General features: G+C 47.5%; 1 protein-coding gene across 2 annotated transcripts in view; it reads left to right on the forward strand.

Moving 5' to 3' along the window:
* The first annotated feature begins 3399 nt into the window (after positions 1–3399).
* The window catches only part of CCNB2 (cyclin B2), a 73407-nt gene continuing 55728 nt past the window's right edge, over positions 3400–21078 (forward strand). For both annotated transcript variants that reach the window (XM_054240427.2, XM_054240426.2), the window contains exons 1-2: positions 3400–3550; positions 5895–6023. In XM_054240427.2, coding sequence (XP_054096402.1) covers positions 3527–3550; positions 5895–6023 — 153 coding nt within the window. In that variant the 5' untranslated portion in view covers positions 3400–3526. The remainder of the gene's footprint in view (positions 3551–5894; positions 6024–21078) is intronic.

Raw genomic sequence — 21078 nt, forward strand, 5'->3', positions numbered from 1 at the left:
TGTAGGTTGGTTACGGATAGGCTAACATCTTTTAACATGTAGCTGCACTTGTTTCTGTTTCACCTAAGAGGAAACAAGATCAGAACTGGCAGATGCCCTCCGACCCCTAGGGATTGAGGCAATTTAGGAATTTAACTTTATGTAAGGCTTGTCCAACCACACTCATTATTTGTACCCAAGTAATGGAACCACTTAAGAGTGATGGGAAAGCTTACTCAATTTTTTTGTGTTTGTTTTGAGACAGAGTCTCACTCTGTTGCCCAGGCTGGAGGGCAGTGGCCTGATCTCAGCTCACTGGAACCTCTGCCTCCCAAGTTCAAGCAATTATCTGCCTCTGGCTCCGGAGCAGCTGGGATTACAGGCCTGCGCCACCACACCCAGCTAATTTTTGTATCCTTAGTAGAGATGGATTTTCAGCATGTTGGCCAGGCTGAACTCGAACTCCTGACCTGAAATGATCCACCCAGTTGGCTTCCCAAAGTGCTAGGACTACAGGCATGAGCCACTGTGCCCGGCCTTCAAATTCTTAATGGAACCTGATACCAAGAGTTATTCCACTTTCTTTGCCATGGGTGTTAGACCATTCCTTTCCTCTTTTCCTTTCCTGTTCCCTTTAATCTCAGCTTTTCCTTTCCCCTTTCTCTTCCTGTCTTGATCTTGACCTGCTTCCTTTTACAAGGGCAACCTAAATACTGCTGCTCTCTTTGGACTTCCACTCTTCTGCTCAAGACTGACGTCACATCTTGTTTCTCATTCCTAAATCTTATATACATCATACGATCTTTTAGTAGATGAATATTGTTTAATTAATACACTTAAAAATTTTACTTCAGTAACTTGTGCGATACAAGTGGTTTTCTGTTACGTGGGTGAATTATATAGTGGTGAATTCAGAGATTGTAGTGCACCCATCACCCAGGTAGTGTACATTCTACCTGATATGTATGTTTTTATCTCTAGCTCCCCTTCCACCCTCCCTCTTCTGAGTCTCTACAGTCCATTATACCACTCTGCTTGCTTTTGTATACACATTGCTTAGCTCTCACTTATATGTGAAAATATTTTGGTTTTCCACTCCTGAGTTACTTCACTTAGAATAATGGCCTCTAACTGTATTCCACAATGGATAAAATCCCTGGAAGAAAACCTAGCCACAGAGTGGAAGTATTTAAGGAACTGAATGCAGTGGCTCACACCAACACTTGTGGAGGCTGAGACAGGAGGATTGCTTGAGGCCAGGAGTTCAAGACCAGCCTGGACAGTATAGTGAGATCCAGTCTCTACATTTTTTTTAAATAAAAAATTAAAACATTAAAAAAGAAGGGCAAGGTACCATGATATATAAAGCTTACTCCTGAATGGTTTAAATGAAAAAAATCTAGATACATATCACAAATGATAAAACAAATAGAGTCAAATGTTAATAACTGATGAATCTGGGGGAAAAGTATATGAGTGTTATTTGTACTATTTTTAGCATTGTAACTTTTCTGTAAGTTTGAAATTATTTCTACACATCATACATAAAGCAGGTACTAACAGTAAAAAAAAAAAAAAAAAAAAAAAAGAATAATGGCCTCTAGTTCCATCCAGGTTGCTGCAAAGGATATTATTTTGTTCCTTTTTATTGCTGAGCACTATTCCATAATGTTTATATGGGTACACATTTTCTGTACCCACTCAGTCGATGGGCACTTAGACTGGCAATTGTGAATTGTGCTGCTCTAAACATACGTGTGCAAGAGTCTTCTTCATATAATGACTTCTTTTCCTTTGGGTCGATACCCAGTAGTGGAATTGCTGGACCAAATGGTAGAGCTACTTTTCCTTTTTTAAGGAATCGCCAAAGTTTTTTCCATAGAAGTTGTACAAATTTACATTCCCATCAGCAGACTTTAAGCGTTCCCTTTTCTCCACATCCACGCCAACATCTATTTTTTAATTTCTTTTTTTTTTTTAAACAAATTCTCACTATGTTGCCCAGGCTGGAGTGCTGTGGTGCAATCATAGTTCACTGCGGCCTCAGCCTCATGGGACTGAGGGATCCTCCTGCCTCAGCCCCTGAGTACCTAGGACTAAAGGTGCTCATCACTACACTTGGCTAATTTTTGTATTTTTGTAGAGATGGGGTTTTGCCATGTCACTCAGGCTGGTCTCTAACACCTCAGCCTCCCAAAGTGCTGGAATTACAGGTGTGAGCCACTGTGCTGGGTCCTTTCTCCTCTGACTTTTTAATGATGGCCATTCTTGCAGGAGGAAGGTAGTGTCTCCTTGAGGTATTAACTTGCATTTCCTTTATGATTAGTGATGTTGAGCATTTTTTCATATATTCGTTGGCCATTTGAATATCTTCTTTTGAGAAATAACTATTCATGTCCTTTGCCCATTTTTCGACGGGATTTTTTTTTTTTCTTGCTGATTTGAGTTCCTTGTAGATTCTGGATACTAGTCCTTTTTCTGATGCATAGTTTGCGAATATTTTCTCTTAGTCTTTGGTCGTCTATTATTTCTTTTGCTATTCAGAAGTGTTTTAGTTTAATTAGGTCCCATTTATGTATTTTTGTCGCACTTGCTTTTGGGGTCTTAGTCATGAATTCTTTGCTTAGGCTGATTATTAGACGAATATTTATTGAGCACCAGCCATATATAACAACGTACTAGGTGCTGGGAATACATGGAGAACTTACATAAATCACTAATCACACAAATCTCTTTTTTCTTTTTCGCCTTACTTGAGAATTTGGGTTTTTGGGTTATTATTCCCTTTCTTTTCGCACTCTTTTGCGTCTCAACCACCTAACACACTGCAGCCTAGAGCAACCAGGAGGGGCTGGTTCCTGAACCCTGGTCGACGCTGCCTAAACCCCAACTCGACATTTCCGGAAGAGTTTAAAGGTCAACCAACTTCCGCCCATTCAGCGCTGACGTCTAGAGACATTCGCAGATGAGGCCTTGTCAAAATCCACAGGCGTCCTACGTCTGCTTTCCCAATGAGACAGTTCCTTTAGCTGTTTGTCTCAGAGACTGGGAATTCTTTTTTTTTTTTTTTTTGAGATAGAGTTTCACTCTTGTCCAGGCTGGGGTGCAATGGCGTGATCTCAGCTCACTGCAACCTCCGCCCCCGGCTCCAAGCAATTCTCCTGCCTCGGCCTCCCAAGCAGCTGGGACTACAGGCGCGCGCCACTATGCCCGGCTAGGGATTTTTCTTTTTTTAAAGACTAAGTAGTAAAAACATCCCAACATGTTGTTGTGACAATCAAACGGGCTAAAACAATCCAGCCAATGAGAGTGCGAGAGTGCCTCCGTTATTAGCCAATGAGAAGAGCGCGCCGTGCGCAGGGCCGCCCAATGGGACGCGAGCGACGCGGTATTTGAATCCCGGAACAAAGAGAGCGCGACGAAGGTTCTCAGCGCTCCGGGTCCCGAGAGCATCCCTAACGGCGCCTCCCTAGTACCCTAGTGCCCTCCCTTCTCAGTCCGCGTCCCTCCCCGGGCCGGGCTGACACTCTTGCCTTCCCCGTCCCTCATGGCTCTGCTCCGACGCCCGACGGTGAGTTGTGCCTGGCGACCCCTCCCAGAGGCGAGCTCGTCGGCCCCACATCTCCCATTTCGCTTCTGTCCTCTTCTCCGAGCTTCTCGGTCCCAACCGGGTCCGCTTTTCCCTTCACCGGAAGCTCCCCGCTTCGTCCGCGTCCCTGGCCCTGCGGCCTGTCCTCTCCGGCCGGCCTCTTCCCCGTCTAAATTCCGCTCTCCAGTTGCCCCTCACTGCCCCGGGGTGGGAGAAGTGTAAGAAAGCGCTTCCGACGTGGCACTCGTCAGATGAGCCCCAGGAGCACTGGGCCTCGTACTCGGCGAGCGACCCCATAGTGCTCTTCGTCGCTAGAGAGTTACCTCCTGGCACGTTCCTGGGTTGAAAACCTCCCGCTGTCTCACAACTCCTTGCCAACTAAGGGATCGGTGGTGGGGGCCGGGAGAAGGGCGGGAAGACTTCTGCAGGCAGAAAAGTGAGCTGCCGGTTTCATCAGGCAGCTGCCAGGCTGCTTTTCAGATTGTTCACATTTCTTTTTATTTGAATTTCCAGCTTATTTCTGCACGCTGAGTATTCCAGGCTAAGTTCACTAATAAATGTGTGTGTCCCCTTAAAAAACTAATTTCTCTACTCAAATGTAATAGAGATTTTTGAATATAATTTGGACCAGTGTGGCAGACAAGAGAAAAGGGTTCAAATTCATTTGTTTCATCCTTGAGAAGTTCAAAGTGTTAAGGTGTTTTGGATATTTTTTCCATGAGCTTCAATTGTGCTGGGACTTTTTTCCTTTGCTGAAAGCGAGAGGGCGCAGACACACCTGAATTCCATCGTCTTGGCTGTAAGGTTAGATAAAAGCTGCCAGTTTCCATCCAGATGAATTTAAACTTAGTCACATTCCTAGGCTTCCACCCATAAGCTTTACATTTTCAAACACTTTTTCAGATTGGCAGATGCCGCTGGAAAAAACTGAACAGTGTGACTTTTGAGAATCCTAACTGATTGAAGACATTCAGCATTTAATTAATATACTTTTGTTGATCTAAGTCCAACTGACAAGTAATTTTTTTTAAAATAATGTATTCTATAAAGTTACTCAATAGTCAGAATCTTCCTGTTCGGGGAAGGCTTGAATTTCCCTTGCCTCTTTCTCTATCCTGGTAGATCCACTCACACCCCTGGTTGGGAGTTTGGTTAGAAACAGGACCCTGAAGTCTTAGGGACAGGACATGCTGAGTTTTTTTTTTTTTTTTCTTTTTTTAATGAAATGTTTATCACTTCTATAATAAGCTTTTCTGGTATGAATTACTTTTCCTATCAAGTTTTATTTCTAAGACGTTATGTCTAAAGCAGGTTGAGGTCTACAGTTCCACCCTTTCCTGATAGTGGGAGCTAAAACTATGTTACCCAAGAAAACTACTTATGTTCTAAATATCCTTAATATAAGAAAGAATCCATTTTATGGCAACCCCGTTTTAAAAGGCTGTATTCTAGTTTTTTTTTTTTTTAATCTTATTCTAAAAGATCATGCATACAGGAGCATTTCTTATTTGTAAAGTGGCATAAGAAGCAAAGCAAGTTTAGGTTTTAAACAACGAGACCTATTATTAACTATTAATATTATAGCTTTTTAATTTTTCTTTTTTTTTTTTTGAGACGGAGTTTCACTCTTGTTACCCAGGCCGGAGTGCAATGGCGCGATCTTGGCTCAATGCAACCTCCGCCTCCTGGGTTCAGGCAATTCTCCTGCCTCAGCCTCCTCAGTAGCTGGGATTACAGGCATGCGCCACCATGCCCAGTTAATTTTTTGTATCTTTAGTAGAGATGGGGTTTCACCATGTTGACCAGGATGGTCTCGATGTCTTGACCTCATGACCCACCCGCCTCGGCCTCCCAAAGTACTGGGATTCCAGGCATGAGCCACCGCACACAGCAGCTTTTTAATTTCTCATCTTAATGGTACTTGTTACCAAGCTGTGTAAAGGAAGGTCCTTAACTATTAACTATATGCCTTTACCATACCCAGATCTCTAACAGGTGATACAAGTGTACTTTATGAGAAATAATCATTAAATTGTAATCAGCTTTGAAGTTATCTTAGGGGCCCACTTGAGTAATCAAAATGGTTTTGAACGGTTACTGGGAGGACCTTTATTACCGATAAAGTAGACGGGTGATTTGCCTAATTTAGAGTGATGTTATTAATCACCAAGAGCGTTTTCAGACTTGCCCAAATGTAACTTCTGCGTCGAGCAAACAGATCTTGATGTATTACCCTATCCCAAAGCAATTCTAAATTTGAATATCTAATACTGGCAAAGTATACCAAATTCCTTCAAGGTTTCATTACTTTTTTTTGTTTCTTCAGGTTTCCAGTGATTTGGAGAATATCGACACTGCTGTTCATTCTAAAGCTAAGAGTCATGTGACTATTAGGCGAACGGTTTTAGAAGAAATTGGAAATAAAGTTACAACCAGAGCAGCACAAGTAGCTAAGGTAAAAACGATGAGGACTGAAAGTGCACGCACAGGCTTATTATGTGGAGTGTGAGGGAACAGTGAGGACTGAACCTGCACACAGAGGCTTATTATGTGGAGTGTGAGGGAACAGTGAGGACTGAACCTGCACACAGAGGCTTATTATGTGGAGTGTGAGGGAACAGTGAGGACTGAGCGTGCACACAGAGGCTGATTCTGTAGAGTGTGAGGGAACAGTAAGGACTGAGCGTGCACACAGAGGCTGATTCTATAGAGTGTGAGGGAACAGTGAGGACTGAGCGTGCACACAGAGGCTGATTCTATAGAGTGTGAGGGAACAGTGAGGACTGAACGTGCACATAGAGGCTTATTATGTGGAGTGTGAGGGAACAGTGAGGACTGAACGTGCACACCGAGGCCGATTCTATAGAGTGTGAGGGAACAGTGAGGACTGAATGTACACACAGAGGCTCATTATGTGGAGTGTGAGGGAACAGTGAGGACTGAGCGTGCACACAGAGGCTGATTCTATACAGTGTGAGGGAACAGTGAGGACTGAACGTGCACACAGAGGCTGATTCTATAGAGTGTGAGGGAACAGTGAGGACTGAATGTACACACAGAGGCTGATTATGTGGAGTGTGAGGGAACAGTGAGGACTGAGCGTGCACACAGAGGCTGATTCTATACAGTGTGAGGGAACAGTGAGGACTGAACGTGCACACAGAGGCTGATTCTATAGAGTGTGAGGGAACAGTGAGGACTGAATGTACACACAGAGGCTGATTATGTGGAGTGTGAGGGAACAGTGAGGACTGAGCGTGCACACAGAGGCTGATTCTATACAGTGTGAGGGAACAGTGAGGACTGAACGTGCACACAGAGGCTGATTCTATAGAGTGTGAGGGAACAGTGAGGACTGAATGTACACACAGAGGCTGATTATGTGGAGTGTGAGGGAACAGTGAGGACTGAGCGTGCACACAGAGGCTGATTCTATACAGTGTGAGGGAACAGTGAGGACTGAACGTGCACACAGAGGCTGATTCTATAGAGTGTGAGGGAACAGTGAGGACTGAATGTACACACAGAGGCTGATTATGTGGAGTGTGAGGGAACAGTGAGGACTGAGCGTGCACACAGAGGCTGATTCTATACAGTGTGAGGGAACAGTGAGGACTGAACGTGCACACAGAGGCTAATTATGTGGAGTGTGAGGGAACAGTAAGGACTGAGCGTGCACACAGAGGCTGATTCTATAGAGTGTGAGGGAACAGTGAGGACTGAAGGTGCACACAGGCTGATTCTGTAGAGTGTGAGGGAACAGTGAGGACTGAACGTGCACATAGATTCAGATTCTGTTAAGTGTGAGGGTACAGTGAGGACTGAACATGCACACAGAGGCTGATTCTGTAGAGTGTGAGGGAACAATAAACCTCTGTGTGCACGGACCCTTATTCTGTAGAGTTTTAGGGAACAGTGAGGACTAGACGTGCACACAGAGGCTGATTCTGTAGACTGTGAGGGAACAGTGAAGACTGAACGTGCACACAGAGGCTGATTCTGTTGGGTGTGAGGGAACAGTGAGGACTGTACGTGCACACAGAGGCTGATTCTGTATAGTGCGAGGGAACAGTTAGAAATGGACGTGCACATGGAGAGCAATTCTGTAGAGTGTGAGGGAACATTGTGGACTGATCCTGCACACACAGTCTGATTCTGTTGGGTGTGAGGGAACAGTGAGGAGTGAACGTGCACACAGAGTCTGATTTTGTAGAGTGTGAGATCACAGTGAGGACTGAACGTGTACACAGAGGCTGATTCTGTACAGTGTGACGGACCATTGAGGACTGAACGTGCACACAGAGGCTGATTCTGTTGGGCGTGGGAACAGTGAGGACTGAACGTGCACACACAGGCTGATTCTGTAGAGTGTGAGGAAACAGTGAGGACTGAACGTGCACACAGAGGCTTATTCTCTTGGGTGTGAGGTGATAGGACTGAAGGTGGACACAGAGGCTGATTATGTAGAGTGTGAGGTAAGAGTGAGGACTGATCATGTACACAGAGGCTGATTCTGTAGAGTTTGAGGTAACTGGGGACTTAACCTGCACACAGAGGCTTATTCTGTTGAGTGTGAGGGAACAATGAGGACTGAGCGTGCACACAGAGAGTCATTTTGTATAGTGTGAGGGAACAGTGAGAAATGGACGTGCACAAAGAGACCAATTCTGTAGAGTGTGAGGGAACAGTGAGGAGTTAATGTACACACAGAGTCTGATTCTGTATGGTGTGAGGGAACATACAGGACTGAACGTGCACATGCAGGCTGATTCTGTTGGGTGTCACTCAACAGTGAGGACTGGACGTGCACACACAGCCTGATTGTTTTGGGTGTGAGGGAACAGTGAGTACTGAACATGCACACAGAGGCTGATTCTCTTGGGTGTGAGGGAATAGTGAGTACTGAACGTGCACACAGGCTGATTCTCTTGGGTGTGAGGGAATAGTGAGTACTGAACATGCACATAGAGGCTGATTCTGTAGAGTATGAGGTGACAGTGAGGACTGAACGTGCACACAGGCTGATTTTGTAGAGTGTGAGGTAACAGTGAGGACTGAACATGCACACAGAGGCTGATTCTGTAGAGTGTGAGGGAACATTGTGGACTGAACGTGCACACACAGCCTGATTCTGTAGGTGTGAGGTAACAGTGAGGAGTGAACGTGCACACAGAGTCTCATTTTGTAGAGTGTGAGGCCACAGTGAGGACTGAACGTGTACACAGAGGCTGATTTTGTACAGTGTGACGGACCATTGAGGACTGAACGTGCACACAGAGGCTGATTCTGTATAGTGTGAGGGAACAGTTAGAAATGGACGTGCACATGGAGACCAATTCTGTAGAGTGTGAGGGAACATTGTGGACTGAACGTGCACACACAGTCTGATTCTGTTGGGTGTCACTGAACAGTGAGGACTGGACGTGCACACACAGTCTGATTCTGTTAAGTGTGAGGGAACAGTGAGGAGTGAACGTGCACACAGAGTCTCATTTTGTAGAGTGTGAGGCCACAGTGAGGACTGAACGTGTACACAGAGGCTGATTTTGTACAGTGTGACGGACCATTGAGGACTGAACGTGCACACACAGGCTGATTCTGTTGGGTGTGAGGGAATAGTGAGGACTGAACGTGCACACAGAGGCTGATTATGTAGAGTGTGAGGTAATAGTGAGGACTGATCGTGCACACAGAGGCTGATTCTGTAGAGTGTGAGGGAACAGTCAGTACTGAACGTGCACACATAGGCTGATTCTGTAGAGTGTGAGGGAACAGTGAGGACTGAACCTGCACACAGAGGCTGATTCTCTTCGGTGTGAGGGAACAGTGAGGACTGAACGTGCACACAGAGGCTTATTTTGTAGAGTGTGAAGGAACAGTGAGGAGTAAACATGCACACAGAGGCTGATTTTGTAGAGGGTGGGGGATCAGTGAGGACTGAACGTGCACAGAGACGCTGTTTCTGTAGAGTGTGAGTTAACAGTGAGGAATCAACATGCACACAGAGGCAGATTCTGTTGAGTGTGAAAGAACAGTGTGGACTGATCGTTCATACAGAGTCTGATTGTGTAGAATGTGAGGGAACAGTGAGGAGTGAACGTGCACACAGTGGCTGATTTTGTAGAGTGTGGGGGATCAGTGAGGACTGAACATGCACATAGAGGCTGATTCTGTTGGGTGTGAGGAAACAGTGAGGACTGAACGTGCACAGAGAGGCGCATTTTGTAGAGTGTGAGGGAACAGTGAGGACTGAACGTGCACACAGAGGCTTATTTTGTAGAGTGTGAGGTAACAGTGAGGACTGAACGTGTACCCAGAGGCTGACTCTGTACAGTGTGAGGGAACATTGAGGATTGAACGTGCACCCAGAGGCTCATTTTGTAGAGTGTGAGGTAACCGTGAGGACTGAACCTGCACACAGGGGCTAATTTTGTATAGTGTGAGGTAACAGTGAGGACTTAAGGTGCACACAGAGGCAGATTCTGTTGAGTGTGAGGGAACAGTGTGGACTGATCGTTCATACAGAGTCTGATTGTGTAGAGTGTGAGGGAACAGTGAGGACTGAAGATGCACACAGAGGCTGATTTTGTAGAGTGTGGGGGATCAGTGAGGACTGAACATGCACATAGAGGTTGATTCTCTTGGGTGTGAGGGAACAGTGAGGACTGAACGTGCACACAGAGGCTGATTCTGTAGAGTGTGAGGGAACAGTGAGGACTGAACGTGCACACAGAGGCTGATTCTGTAGAGTGTGAGGGAACGGTGAGGACTGAACGTGCACACAGAGGCTGATTCTGTAGAGTGTGAGGGAACAGTGAGGACTGAACGTGCACACACAGTGATTCTGTTGGGTGTGAGGGAACAGTGAGGAGTGAACGTGCACACAGTCTCATTTTGTAGAGTGTGAGGTCACAGTGAGGACTGAATGTGTACACAGAGGCTGATTCTGTTGGGTGTGAGGTAATAGTGAGGACTGAACGTGCACACAGGCTGATTCTGTTGGGTGTGAGGTAATAGTGAGGACTGAACGTGCACACAGAGGCTGATTCTGTAGAGTGTGAGGTAATAGTGAGGACTGATTGTGCACACAGAGTCTGATTCTGTAGAGTTTGAGGTAACAGTGAGGACTGAACGTGCAAACAGAGGCTGAATCTGTAGAATGTGAGGTAACAGGACTGAACGTGCACACAGAGGGTCATTCTGTTGTGTTTGAGGGAACAGTGAGGACTGAACGTGCACACAGAGGCTGATTCTGTAGAGTGTGAGGGAACAGTGAGGACTGAACCTGCAAACAGAGTCTGATTCTGTAGAGTGTGAGGGACCATTGAGTACTGAATGTGCACACAGAGGCTGATTCTCTTGGGTGTGAGGGAATAGTGAGGACTGAACGTGCACATAGAGGCTGATTCTGTAGAGTATGAGGTGACAGTGAGGACTGAACGTGCACACAGAGGCTTATTCTGTACAGTGTGAGGAACCATTGAGGACTGAATGTGCACAAAGAGGCTTATTGTGTAGAGTGTGAGGAAACAGTGAGGACCTAACGTGCACACGGGCTGATTCTGTAGAGTGTGAGGGAACAGTGAGGAGTGAACCTGCAAACAGAGGGTGATTCTGTAGAGTGAGGGAACAGTGAGGACTGAACCTGCAAACAGAGGGTGATTCTGTAGAGTGAGGGAACAGTGAGGACTGAACCTGCACACAGAGGTTTATTTTTTAGAGTGTGAGGGAACAGTGAGGACTGAACGTGCACACATAGGCTGATTCTGTAGAGTGTGAGGGAACAGTGAGGAGTGAACCAGAACACAGAGGCTGATTCTGTAGAGTGTGAGGGAACAGTGAGGACTGAACCTGCACACAGAGGATGATTCTGTAGAGTGTGAAGGAACAGTGAGGACTGAACCTTCAAACAGGCTGATTCTGTAGAGTGTGAGGGGACAGTGAGGACTGAACGTGCACACAGAGGCTGATTTTGTAGAGTTTTGGGGAACCGTGAGGACTGAACATGCACATAGAGGCTTATTCTGTTGCGTTTGAGGGAACAGTGAGGACTGAACGTGCACACAGAGGCTGATTCTGTAGAGTGTGAGGGAACAGTGAGGACTGCACGTGCACACAGAGGCTCATTTTGTAGAGTGTGAGGGAACAGTGAGGAGTGAACCTGCACACAGAGGTTTATTTTGTAGAGTGTGAGGGAACAGTGAGTACCGAACGTGCACACACAGTCTGATTCTGTAGAGTGTGAGGGAACAGTGAGGACTGAACGTGCACAGAGATGCTGTTTCTGTAGAGTGTGAGGTAATAGTGAGGACTGAACATGCACACAGAGGCAGATTCTGTTGAGTGTGAGGGAACAGTGAGGTTTGAACATGGACACAGAGGCTGATTTTTTAGAGTATGCGGGATCAGTGAGGACTGAACATGCACATAGAGGCTAATTCTGTTGGGTGTGAGTGAACAGTGAGGACTGAACGTGCACACAGAGGCTGATTCTGTAGAGTGTGAGGGACCATTGAGTACTGAACGTGCACACAGAGGCTGATTCTGTGGAGTGTGAGGGAACAGTGAGGACTGCACGTGCCCACAGAGGCTCATTTTGTAGAGTGTGAGGGAACAGTGAGGACTGAACGTGTACACAGAAGCTTATTCTGTAGAGTGTGAGGGATCAGTGAGGACTGTATGTGCACACAGAGGCTGATTCTGTAGAGTTTGAGGGAACAGTGAGGACTGCACGTGCACACAGAGGCTTATTCTGTAGAGTGTGAGGGAACAGTGAGTACTGAACGTACACACAGAGGCTTATTCTGTAGAGTGTGAGGGATCAGTGAGGACTGTACGTGCACACAGAGGCTGATTCTGTAGAGTTTGAGGGAACAGTGAGGACTGAACCTGCATACAGAGGTTTATCCTGTAGAGTGTGAGGGAACAGTGAGTACTGAACGTGCACACACAGTCTGATTCTGTAGAGTGTGAGGGAACAGTGTGGACTGATCCTGCACAGAGACGCTGTTTCTGTAGAGTGTGAGGTAATAGTGAGGACTGAACATGCACACAGAGGCAGATTCTGTTGAGTGTGAGGGAACAGTGAGGTTTGAACATGGACACAGAGGCTGATTTTTTAGAGTGTGGGGGATCAGTGAGGACTGAACATGCAGATAGAGGCTAATTCTGTTGGGTGTGAGTGAACAGTGAGGACTGAACGTGCACACAGAGGCTGATTCTGTAGAGTGTGAGGGAACAGTGGGAACTGAACGTGCACACAGGGGCTGATTCTGTAGAGTTTGAGGGAACAGTGAGGACCGGACGTGCACACAGAGGCTGATTCTGTATTGTGTGAGGGAACAGTGAGGACTGAACGTGCACACATAGGCTGATTCTGTAGAGTGTGAGGGAACAGTGAGGAGTGAACCAGAACACAGGCTGATTCTGTAGAGTGTGAGGGAACAGTGAGGACTGAACCTGCACACAGAGGATGATTCTGTAGAGTGTGAGGGAACAGTGAGGACTGAACCTGCAAACAGAGGCTGATTCTGTAGAGTGTGAGGGAACAGTGAGGACTGAACGTGCACACAGAGGCTGATTCTGTAGAGTATGAGATGACAGTGAGGACTGAACGTGGAAACAGATGCTGATTTTGTAGAGTGTGGGGGATCCGTGAGGACTGAACATGCACATAGAGGCTTATTCTGTTGCGTTTGAGGGAACAGTGAGGACTGAACATGCACACAGAGGCTGATTCTGTATTGTGTGAGGGATCAGTGAGGACTGAACGTGCACACAGAGGCTGATTCTCTTGGGTGTGACGGAACAGTGAGGACTGAACGTGTACCCAGAGGCTGATTCTGTACAGTGTGAGGGAACATTGAGGATTGAACGTGCACCCAGAGGCCCATTTTGTAGAGTGTGAGGTAACAGTGAGGACTGAACCTGCACACAGGGGCTAATTTTGTATAGTGTGAGGTAACAGTGAGGACTTAAGGTGCACACAGAGGCTGATTCTGTTGGGTGTGAGGGAACAGTGAGGACTGAACCTGCACACAGTGGCTAATTTTGTATAGTGTGAGGTAACAGTGAGGACTTAAGGTGCACACAGAGGCTGATTTTGTAGAGTGTGGGGGATCAGTGAGGACTGAACATGCACATAGAGGCTGATTCTGTTGGGTGTGAGGGAACAGTGAGGACTGAACGTGCACACAGAGGCTGATTCTGTAGAGTGTGAGGGAACAGTGGGAACTGAACATGCACACAGGGGCTGATTCTGTAGAGTTTGAGGGAACAGTGAGGAGTGGACGTGTACACAGAGTCTTATTCTGTAGAGTGTGAGGGTACAGTGAGGACTGAGTGTGCACACATAGGCTGATTCTGTAGCGTTTCAGGGAACAGTGAGGACTGAAGATGCACACAGACGCTGATTCTGTAGAGTGTGAGGGAACAATAAACCTCTGTGTGCACGGACGCTTATTCTGTAGAGTGTCAGGGAACAGTGAGGACTAGACGTGCACACAGATGCTGATTGTGTAGGGTGTGAGGTAACAGTGAGGACTGAACCTGCACACAGAGGCTTATTTTATATAATGTGAGGTAACAGTGAGGACGGAATGTGCACACAGAGGCTGATTCTGTTGGGCGTGAGGGAACAGTGAGGACTGAACGTGCACACAGGCTGATTCTGTAGAGTGTGAGGGAACAGTGAGGACTGCACGTGCACACAGAGGCTCATTTTGTAGAGTGTGAGGGAACAGTGAGTACTGAACGTGCACACAGAAGCTTATTCTGTAGAGTGTGAGGTTACAGTGAGGACTGAACGTGCACACAGAGGCTGATTCTGTAGAGTTTGAGGGAACAGTGAGGAGTGAACCTGCACACACAGGTTTATTTTGTAGAGTGTGAGGGAACAGTGAGGACTGAACGTGCACACAGGCTGATTCTGTAGAGTTTGAGGGAACGGTGAGGACTGAACGTGCACACAGAGGCTAATTCTGTAGAGTGTGAGGTAACAGTGAGGACTGAACTTGCACACAGACGCTGATTCTGTTGGGTTTGAGGGAACAGTGAGGACTGAACGTGCACACAGAGACTGATTCTGTATAGTGTGAGGGAACAGTTAGAAATGGATGTGCACATGGAGACCAATTCTGTAGAGTGTGAGTGAACATTGTGGACTGAACGTGCACACACAGTCTGATTTTGTTGGGTGTGAGGGAACAGTGAGGAGTGAACGTGCACACAGAGTCTCATTTTGTAGAGTGTGAGGTCACAGTGAGGACTGAATGTGTACACAGAGGCTGATTCTGTACAGTGTGAGGAAACAGTGAGGACTGAACGTGCACACAGAGGCTTATTCTCTTGGGTGTGAGGTGATAGGACTGAAGGTGGACACAGAGGCTGATTCTGTAGAGTTTGAGGTAACAGTGAGGACTGAACGTGCAAACAGAGGCTGAATCTGTAGAATGTGAGGTAACAGGACTGAACGTGCACACAGAGGGTCATTCTGTTGTGTTTGAGGGAACAGTGAGGACTGAACGTGCACACAGGCTGATTCTGTAGAGTGTGAGGGAACAGTGAGGACTGAACCTGCAAACAGAGTCTGATTCTGTAGAGTGAGGGACCATTGAGTACTGAATGTGCACACAGAGGCTGATTCTCTTGGGTGTGAGGGAATAGTGAGGACTGAACGTGCACATAGAGGCTGATTCTGTAGAGTATGAGGTGACAGTGAGGACTGAACGTGCACACAGAGGCTGATTCTGTATAGTGTGAGGGAACAGTGAAGTCTGAACGTGCATATAGAGGCTGATTCTGTTGGGTGTGAGGGAACAGTGAGGACTTAACATGCACACAGAGGCTCATTTTGTAGAGGTAAAAGTGAGGACTGAACGTGTACACAGAGGCTTATTCTCTACAGTGTGAGGGACCATTGAGGACTGAATGTGCACAAAGAGGCTTATTCTGTAGAGTGTGAGGAAACAGTGAGGACCTAACGTGCACACGGGCTGATTCTGTAGAGTGTGAGGGAACAGTGAGGACTGAACGTGCACACGGGCTGATTCTATAGAGTGTGAGGGAACAGTGAGGAGTGAACCTGCAAACAGAGGCTGATTCTGTAGAGTGTGAGGGAACAGTGAGGAGTGAACCAGAACACAGAGGCTGATTCTGTAGAGTGTGAGGGAACATTGAGGACTGAACCTGCACACAGAGGCTGATTCTGTAGAGTGTGAGGGAACAGTGAGGACTGAACGTGCACACAGTGGTTTATTTTTTAGAGTGTGAGGGAACATTGAGGACTGAACGTGGACACAGAGGCTGATTCTGTAGAGTGTGAGGGAACAGTGAGGACTGAATGTGCACACAGAGGCTGATTGTGTAGAGTGTGAGGGAACAGTGAGGACTGAATGTGCACACAGAGGCTGATTCTGTAGAGTGTGAGGGAACAGTGAGGAGTGAACCAGAACACAGAGGCTGATTCTGTAGAGTGTGAGGGAACATTGAGGACTGAACCTGCACACAGAGGCTGATTCTGTAGAGTGTGAGGGAACAGTGAGGACTGAACGTGCACACAGAGGCTGATTCTGTAGAGTGTGAGGGAACAGTGAGGACTGAACGTGCTCACAGAGGCTGATTCTGTAGAGTGTGAGGGAACAGTGAGTACTGAACGTGCACACAGAGGCTGATTCTGTAGAGTGTGAGGGAACAGTGAGGACTGAACGTGCACACAGAGGCTGATTCTGTAGAGTTTGGGGAACAGTGAGGACTGAACGTGCACACATAGGCTGATTCTGTAGAGTGTGAGGGAACAGTGAGGACTGAATGTGCACACAGAGGCTGATTCTGTAGAGTGTGAGGGAACAGTGAGGACTGAATGTGCACACAGAGGCTGATTCTGTAGAGTGTGAGGGAACAGTGAGGAGTGAACCAGAACACAGAGGCTGATTCTGTAGAGTGTGAGGGAACATTGAGGACTGAACCTGCACACAGAGGCTGATTCTGTAGAGTGTGAGGGAACAGTGAGGACTGAACGTGCACACAGAGGCTGATTCTGTAGAGTGTGAGGGAACAGTGAGGACTGAACGTGCTCACAGAGGCTGATTCTGTAGAGTGTGAGGGAACAGTGAGGACTGAACGTGCACACAGAGGCTGATTCTGTAGAGTGTGAGGGAACAGTGAGGACTGAACGTGCTCACAGAGGCTTATTCTGTAGAGTGTGAGGGAACATTGAGGACTGAACCTGCACACAGAGGCTGATTCTGTAGAGTGTGGGGGAACAGTGAGGACTGAACGTGCTTACAGAGGCTGATTCTGTAGAGTGTGAGGGAACAGTGAGGACTGAACGTGCACACATAGGCTGATTCTGTAGAGTGTGAGGGAACAGTGAGGACCGAACGTGCACACAGAGGCTGATTCTGTAGAGTGTGGGGGAACAGTGAGGACTGAACGTGCACACAGAGGCTGATTCTGTAGAGTGTGAGGGAACAGTGAGGACTGAACGTGCACACATAGGCTGATTCTGTAGAGTGTGAGGGAACAGTGAGGACCGAACGTGCACACAGAGGCTGATTCTGTAGAGTGTGGGGGAACAGTGAGGACTGAACGTGCAGACAGGCTGATTCTGTAGAGTGTGGGGGAACAGTGAGGACTGAACGTGCACACAGAGGCTGATTCTGTAGAGTGTGGGGGAACAGTGAGGACTGAACGTGCACACAGAGGCTGATTCTGTAGAGTGTGAGGGAACAGTGAGGACTGAACGTGCACACAGGCTGATTCTGTAGAGTGTGGGGGAACAGTGAGGACTGAACGTGCACACAGAGGCTGATTCTGTAGAGTGTGAGGGAACAGTGAGGACTGAACGTGCTCACAGAGGCTTATTCTATAGAGTGTGAGGGAACAGTGAGGACTGAATGTGCACACAGAGGCTGATTCTGTAGAGTGGGGGGGAACAGTGAGGACTGAACGTGCACACATAGGCTGATTCTGTAGAGTGTGAGGGAACAGTGAGGAGTGAACCAGAACACAGAGGCTGATTCTGTAGAGTGTGAGGGAACAGTGAGGACTGAACCTGCACACAGAGGCTGATTCTGTAGAGTGTGAGGGAACAGTGAGGACTGAACGTGCACACAGAGGCTGATTCTGTAGAGTATGAGGTGACAGTGAGGACTGAACGTGCAAACAGATGCTGATTTTGTAGAGTGTGGGGGATCCGAGAGGACGGAACATGCACATAGAGGCTTATTCTGTTGCGTTTGAGGGAACAGTGAGGACTGCACGTGCACACAGAGGCTCATTTTGTAGAGTGTGAGGGAACAGTGAGGAGTGAACCTGCACACAGAGGTTTATTTTGTAGAGTGTGAGGGAACAGTGAGTACCGAACGTGCACACACAGTCTGATTCTGTAGAGTGTGAGGGAACAGTGAGGACTGATCCTGCACAGAGACGCTGTTTCTGTAGAGTGTGAGGTAATAGTGAGGACTGAACATGCACACAGAGGCAGATTCTGTTGAGTGTGAGGGAACAGTGAGGTTTGAACATGGACACAGAGGCTGATTTTTTAGAGTATGGGGGATCAGTGAGGACTGAACATGCAGATAGAGGCTAATTCTGTTGGGTGTGAGTGAACAGTGAGGACTGAACGTGCACACAGAAGCTTATTCTGTAGAGTGTGAGGGACCATTGAGTACTGAACGTGCACACAGAGGCTGATTCTGTGGAGTGTGAGGGAACAGTGAGGACTGCACGTGCACACAGAAGCTTATTCTGTAGAGTGTGAGGGATCAGTGAGGACTGTATGTGCACACAGAGGCTGATTCTGTAGAGTTTGAGGGAACAGTGAGGACTGCACGTGCACACAGAGGCTTATTTTGTAGAGTGTGAGGGAACAGTGAGTACTGAACGTGCACACAGAGGCTTATTCTGTAGAGTGTGAGGGATCAGTGAGGACTGTACGTGCACACAGAGGCTGATTCTGTAGAGTGTGAGGGATCAGTGAGGACTTTACGTGCACACAGAGGCTGATTCTGTAGAGTGTGAGGGAACAGTGAGGAGTGAACCAGAACACAGGCTGATTCTGTAGAGTGTGAGGGAACAGTGAGGACTGAACCTGCACACAGAGGCTGATTCTGTAGAGTGTGAGGGAACAGTGAGGACTGAACCTGCAAACAGAGGCTGATTCTGTAGAGTGTGAGGGAACGGTGAGGACTGAACGTGCACACAGAGGCTGATTCTGTATTGTGTGAGGGAACAGTGAGGACTGAACGTGCACACATAGGCTGATTCTGTAGAGTGTGAGGGAACAGTGAGGAGTGAACCAGAACACAGGCTGATTCTGTAGAGTGTGAGGGAACAGTGAGTACTGAACCTGCACACAGAGGCTGATTCTGTAGAGTGTGAGGGAACAGTGAGGACTGAACCTAGAAACAGAGGCTGATTCTGTAGAGTGCGAGGGAACAGTGAGGACTGAACGTGCACACAGAGGCTTTTTCTGTAGAGTATGAGGTGACAGTGAGGACTGAACGTGCAAACAGATGCTGATTTTGTAGAGTGTGGGGGATCCGTGAGGACTGAACATGCACATAGAGGCTTATTCTGTTGCGTTTGAGGGAACAGTGAGGAGTGAACGTGCACACAGAGGCTGATTCTGTATTGTGTGAGGGATCAGTGAGGACTGAACGTGCACACAGAGGCTGATTCTCTTGGGTGTGACGGAACAGTGAGGACTGAACGTGTACCCAGAGGCTGATTCTGTACAGTGTGAGGGAACATTGAGGATTGAACGTGCACCCAGAGGCCCATTTTGTAGAGTGTGAGGTAACAGTGAGGACTGAACCTGCACACAGGGGCTAATTTTGTATAGTGTGAGGTAACAGTGAGGACTGAACGTGCACACAGAGGCTGATTCTGTAGAGTATGAGGTGACAGTGAGGACTGAACGTGCAAACAGATGCTGATTTTGTAGAGTGTGGGGGATCCGTGAGGACTGAACATGCACATAGAGGCTTATTCTGTTGCGTTTGAGGGAACAGTGAGGACTGAACATGCACACAGAGGCTGATTCTGTATTGTGTGAGGGATCAGTGAGGACTGAACGTGCACACAGAGGCTGATTCTCTTGGGTGTGACGGAACAGTGAGGACTGAACGTGTACCCAGAGGCTGATTCTGTACAGTGTGAGGGAACATTGAGGATTGAACGTGCACCCAGAGGCCCATTTTGTAGAGTGTGAGGTAACAGTGAGGACTGAACCTGCACACAGGGGCTAATTTTGTATAGTGTGAGGTAACAGTGAGGACTTAAGGTGCACACAGAGGCTGATTCTGTTGGGTGTGAGGGAACAGTGAGGACTGAACCTGCACACAGTGGCTAATTTTGTATAGTGTGAGGTAACAGTGAGGACTTAAGGTGCACACAGAGGCTGATTTTGTAGAGTGTGGGGGATCAGTGAGGACTGAACATGCACATAGAGGCTGATTCTGTTGGGTGTGAGGGAACAGTGAGGACTGAACGTGCACACAGAGGCTGATTCTGTAGAGTGTGAGGGAACAGTGGGAACTGAACATGCACACAGGGGCTGATTCTGTAGAGTTTGAGGGAACAGTGAGGAGTGGACGTGTACACAGAGTCTTATTCTGTAGAGTGTGAGGGTACAGTGAGGACTGAGTGTGCACACATAGGCTGATTCTGTAGCGTTTCAGGGAACAGTGAGGACTGAAGATGCACACAGACGCTGATTCTGTAGAGTGTGAGGGAACAATAAACCTCTGTGTGCACGGACGCTTATTCTGTAGAGTGTCAGGGAACAGTGAGGACTAGACGTGCAAACAGATGCTGATTGTGTAGGGTGTGAGGTAACAGTGAGGACTGAACCTGCACACAGAGGCTTATTTTATATAATGTGAGGTAACAGTGAGGACGGAATGTGCACACAGAGGCTGATTCTGTTGGGCGTGAGGGAACAGTGAGGACTGAACGTGCACACAGGCTGATTCTGTAGAGTGTGAGGGAACAGTGAGGACTGCACGTGCACACAGAGGATGATTCTGTAGAGTTTGAGGGAACAGTGAGGAGTGAACCTGCACACAGAGGCTGATTCTGTAGAGTGTGAGGGAACAGTGAGGACTGAACCTGCAAACAGAGGCTGATTCTGTAGAGTGTGAGGGAACAGTGAGGACTGAACGTGCACACAGAGGCTTATTCTGTAGAGTGTGAGGGATCAGTGAGGACTGTACGTGCACACAGAGGCTGATTCTGTAGAGTTTGAGGGAACAGTGAGGACTGAACCTGCACACAGAGGCTGATTCTGTAGAGTGTGAGGGAACAGTGAGGACTGAACCTGCACACAGAGGCTGATTCTGTAGAGTGTGAGGGAACAGTGAGGACTGAACCTGCAAACAGAGGCTGATTCTGTAGAGTGTGAGGGAACAGTGAGGACTGAACGTGCACACAGAGGCTGATTCTGTATTGTGTGAGGGAACAGTGAGGACTGAACGTGCACACATAGGCTGATTCTGTAGAGTGTGAGG

This window comes from Callithrix jacchus, chromosome 8 (assembly GCF_049354715.1).
Source record: "Callithrix jacchus isolate 240 chromosome 8, calJac240_pri, whole genome shotgun sequence".
NCBI classification, from domain to species: domain Eukaryota; kingdom Metazoa; phylum Chordata; class Mammalia; order Primates; family Cebidae; genus Callithrix; species Callithrix jacchus.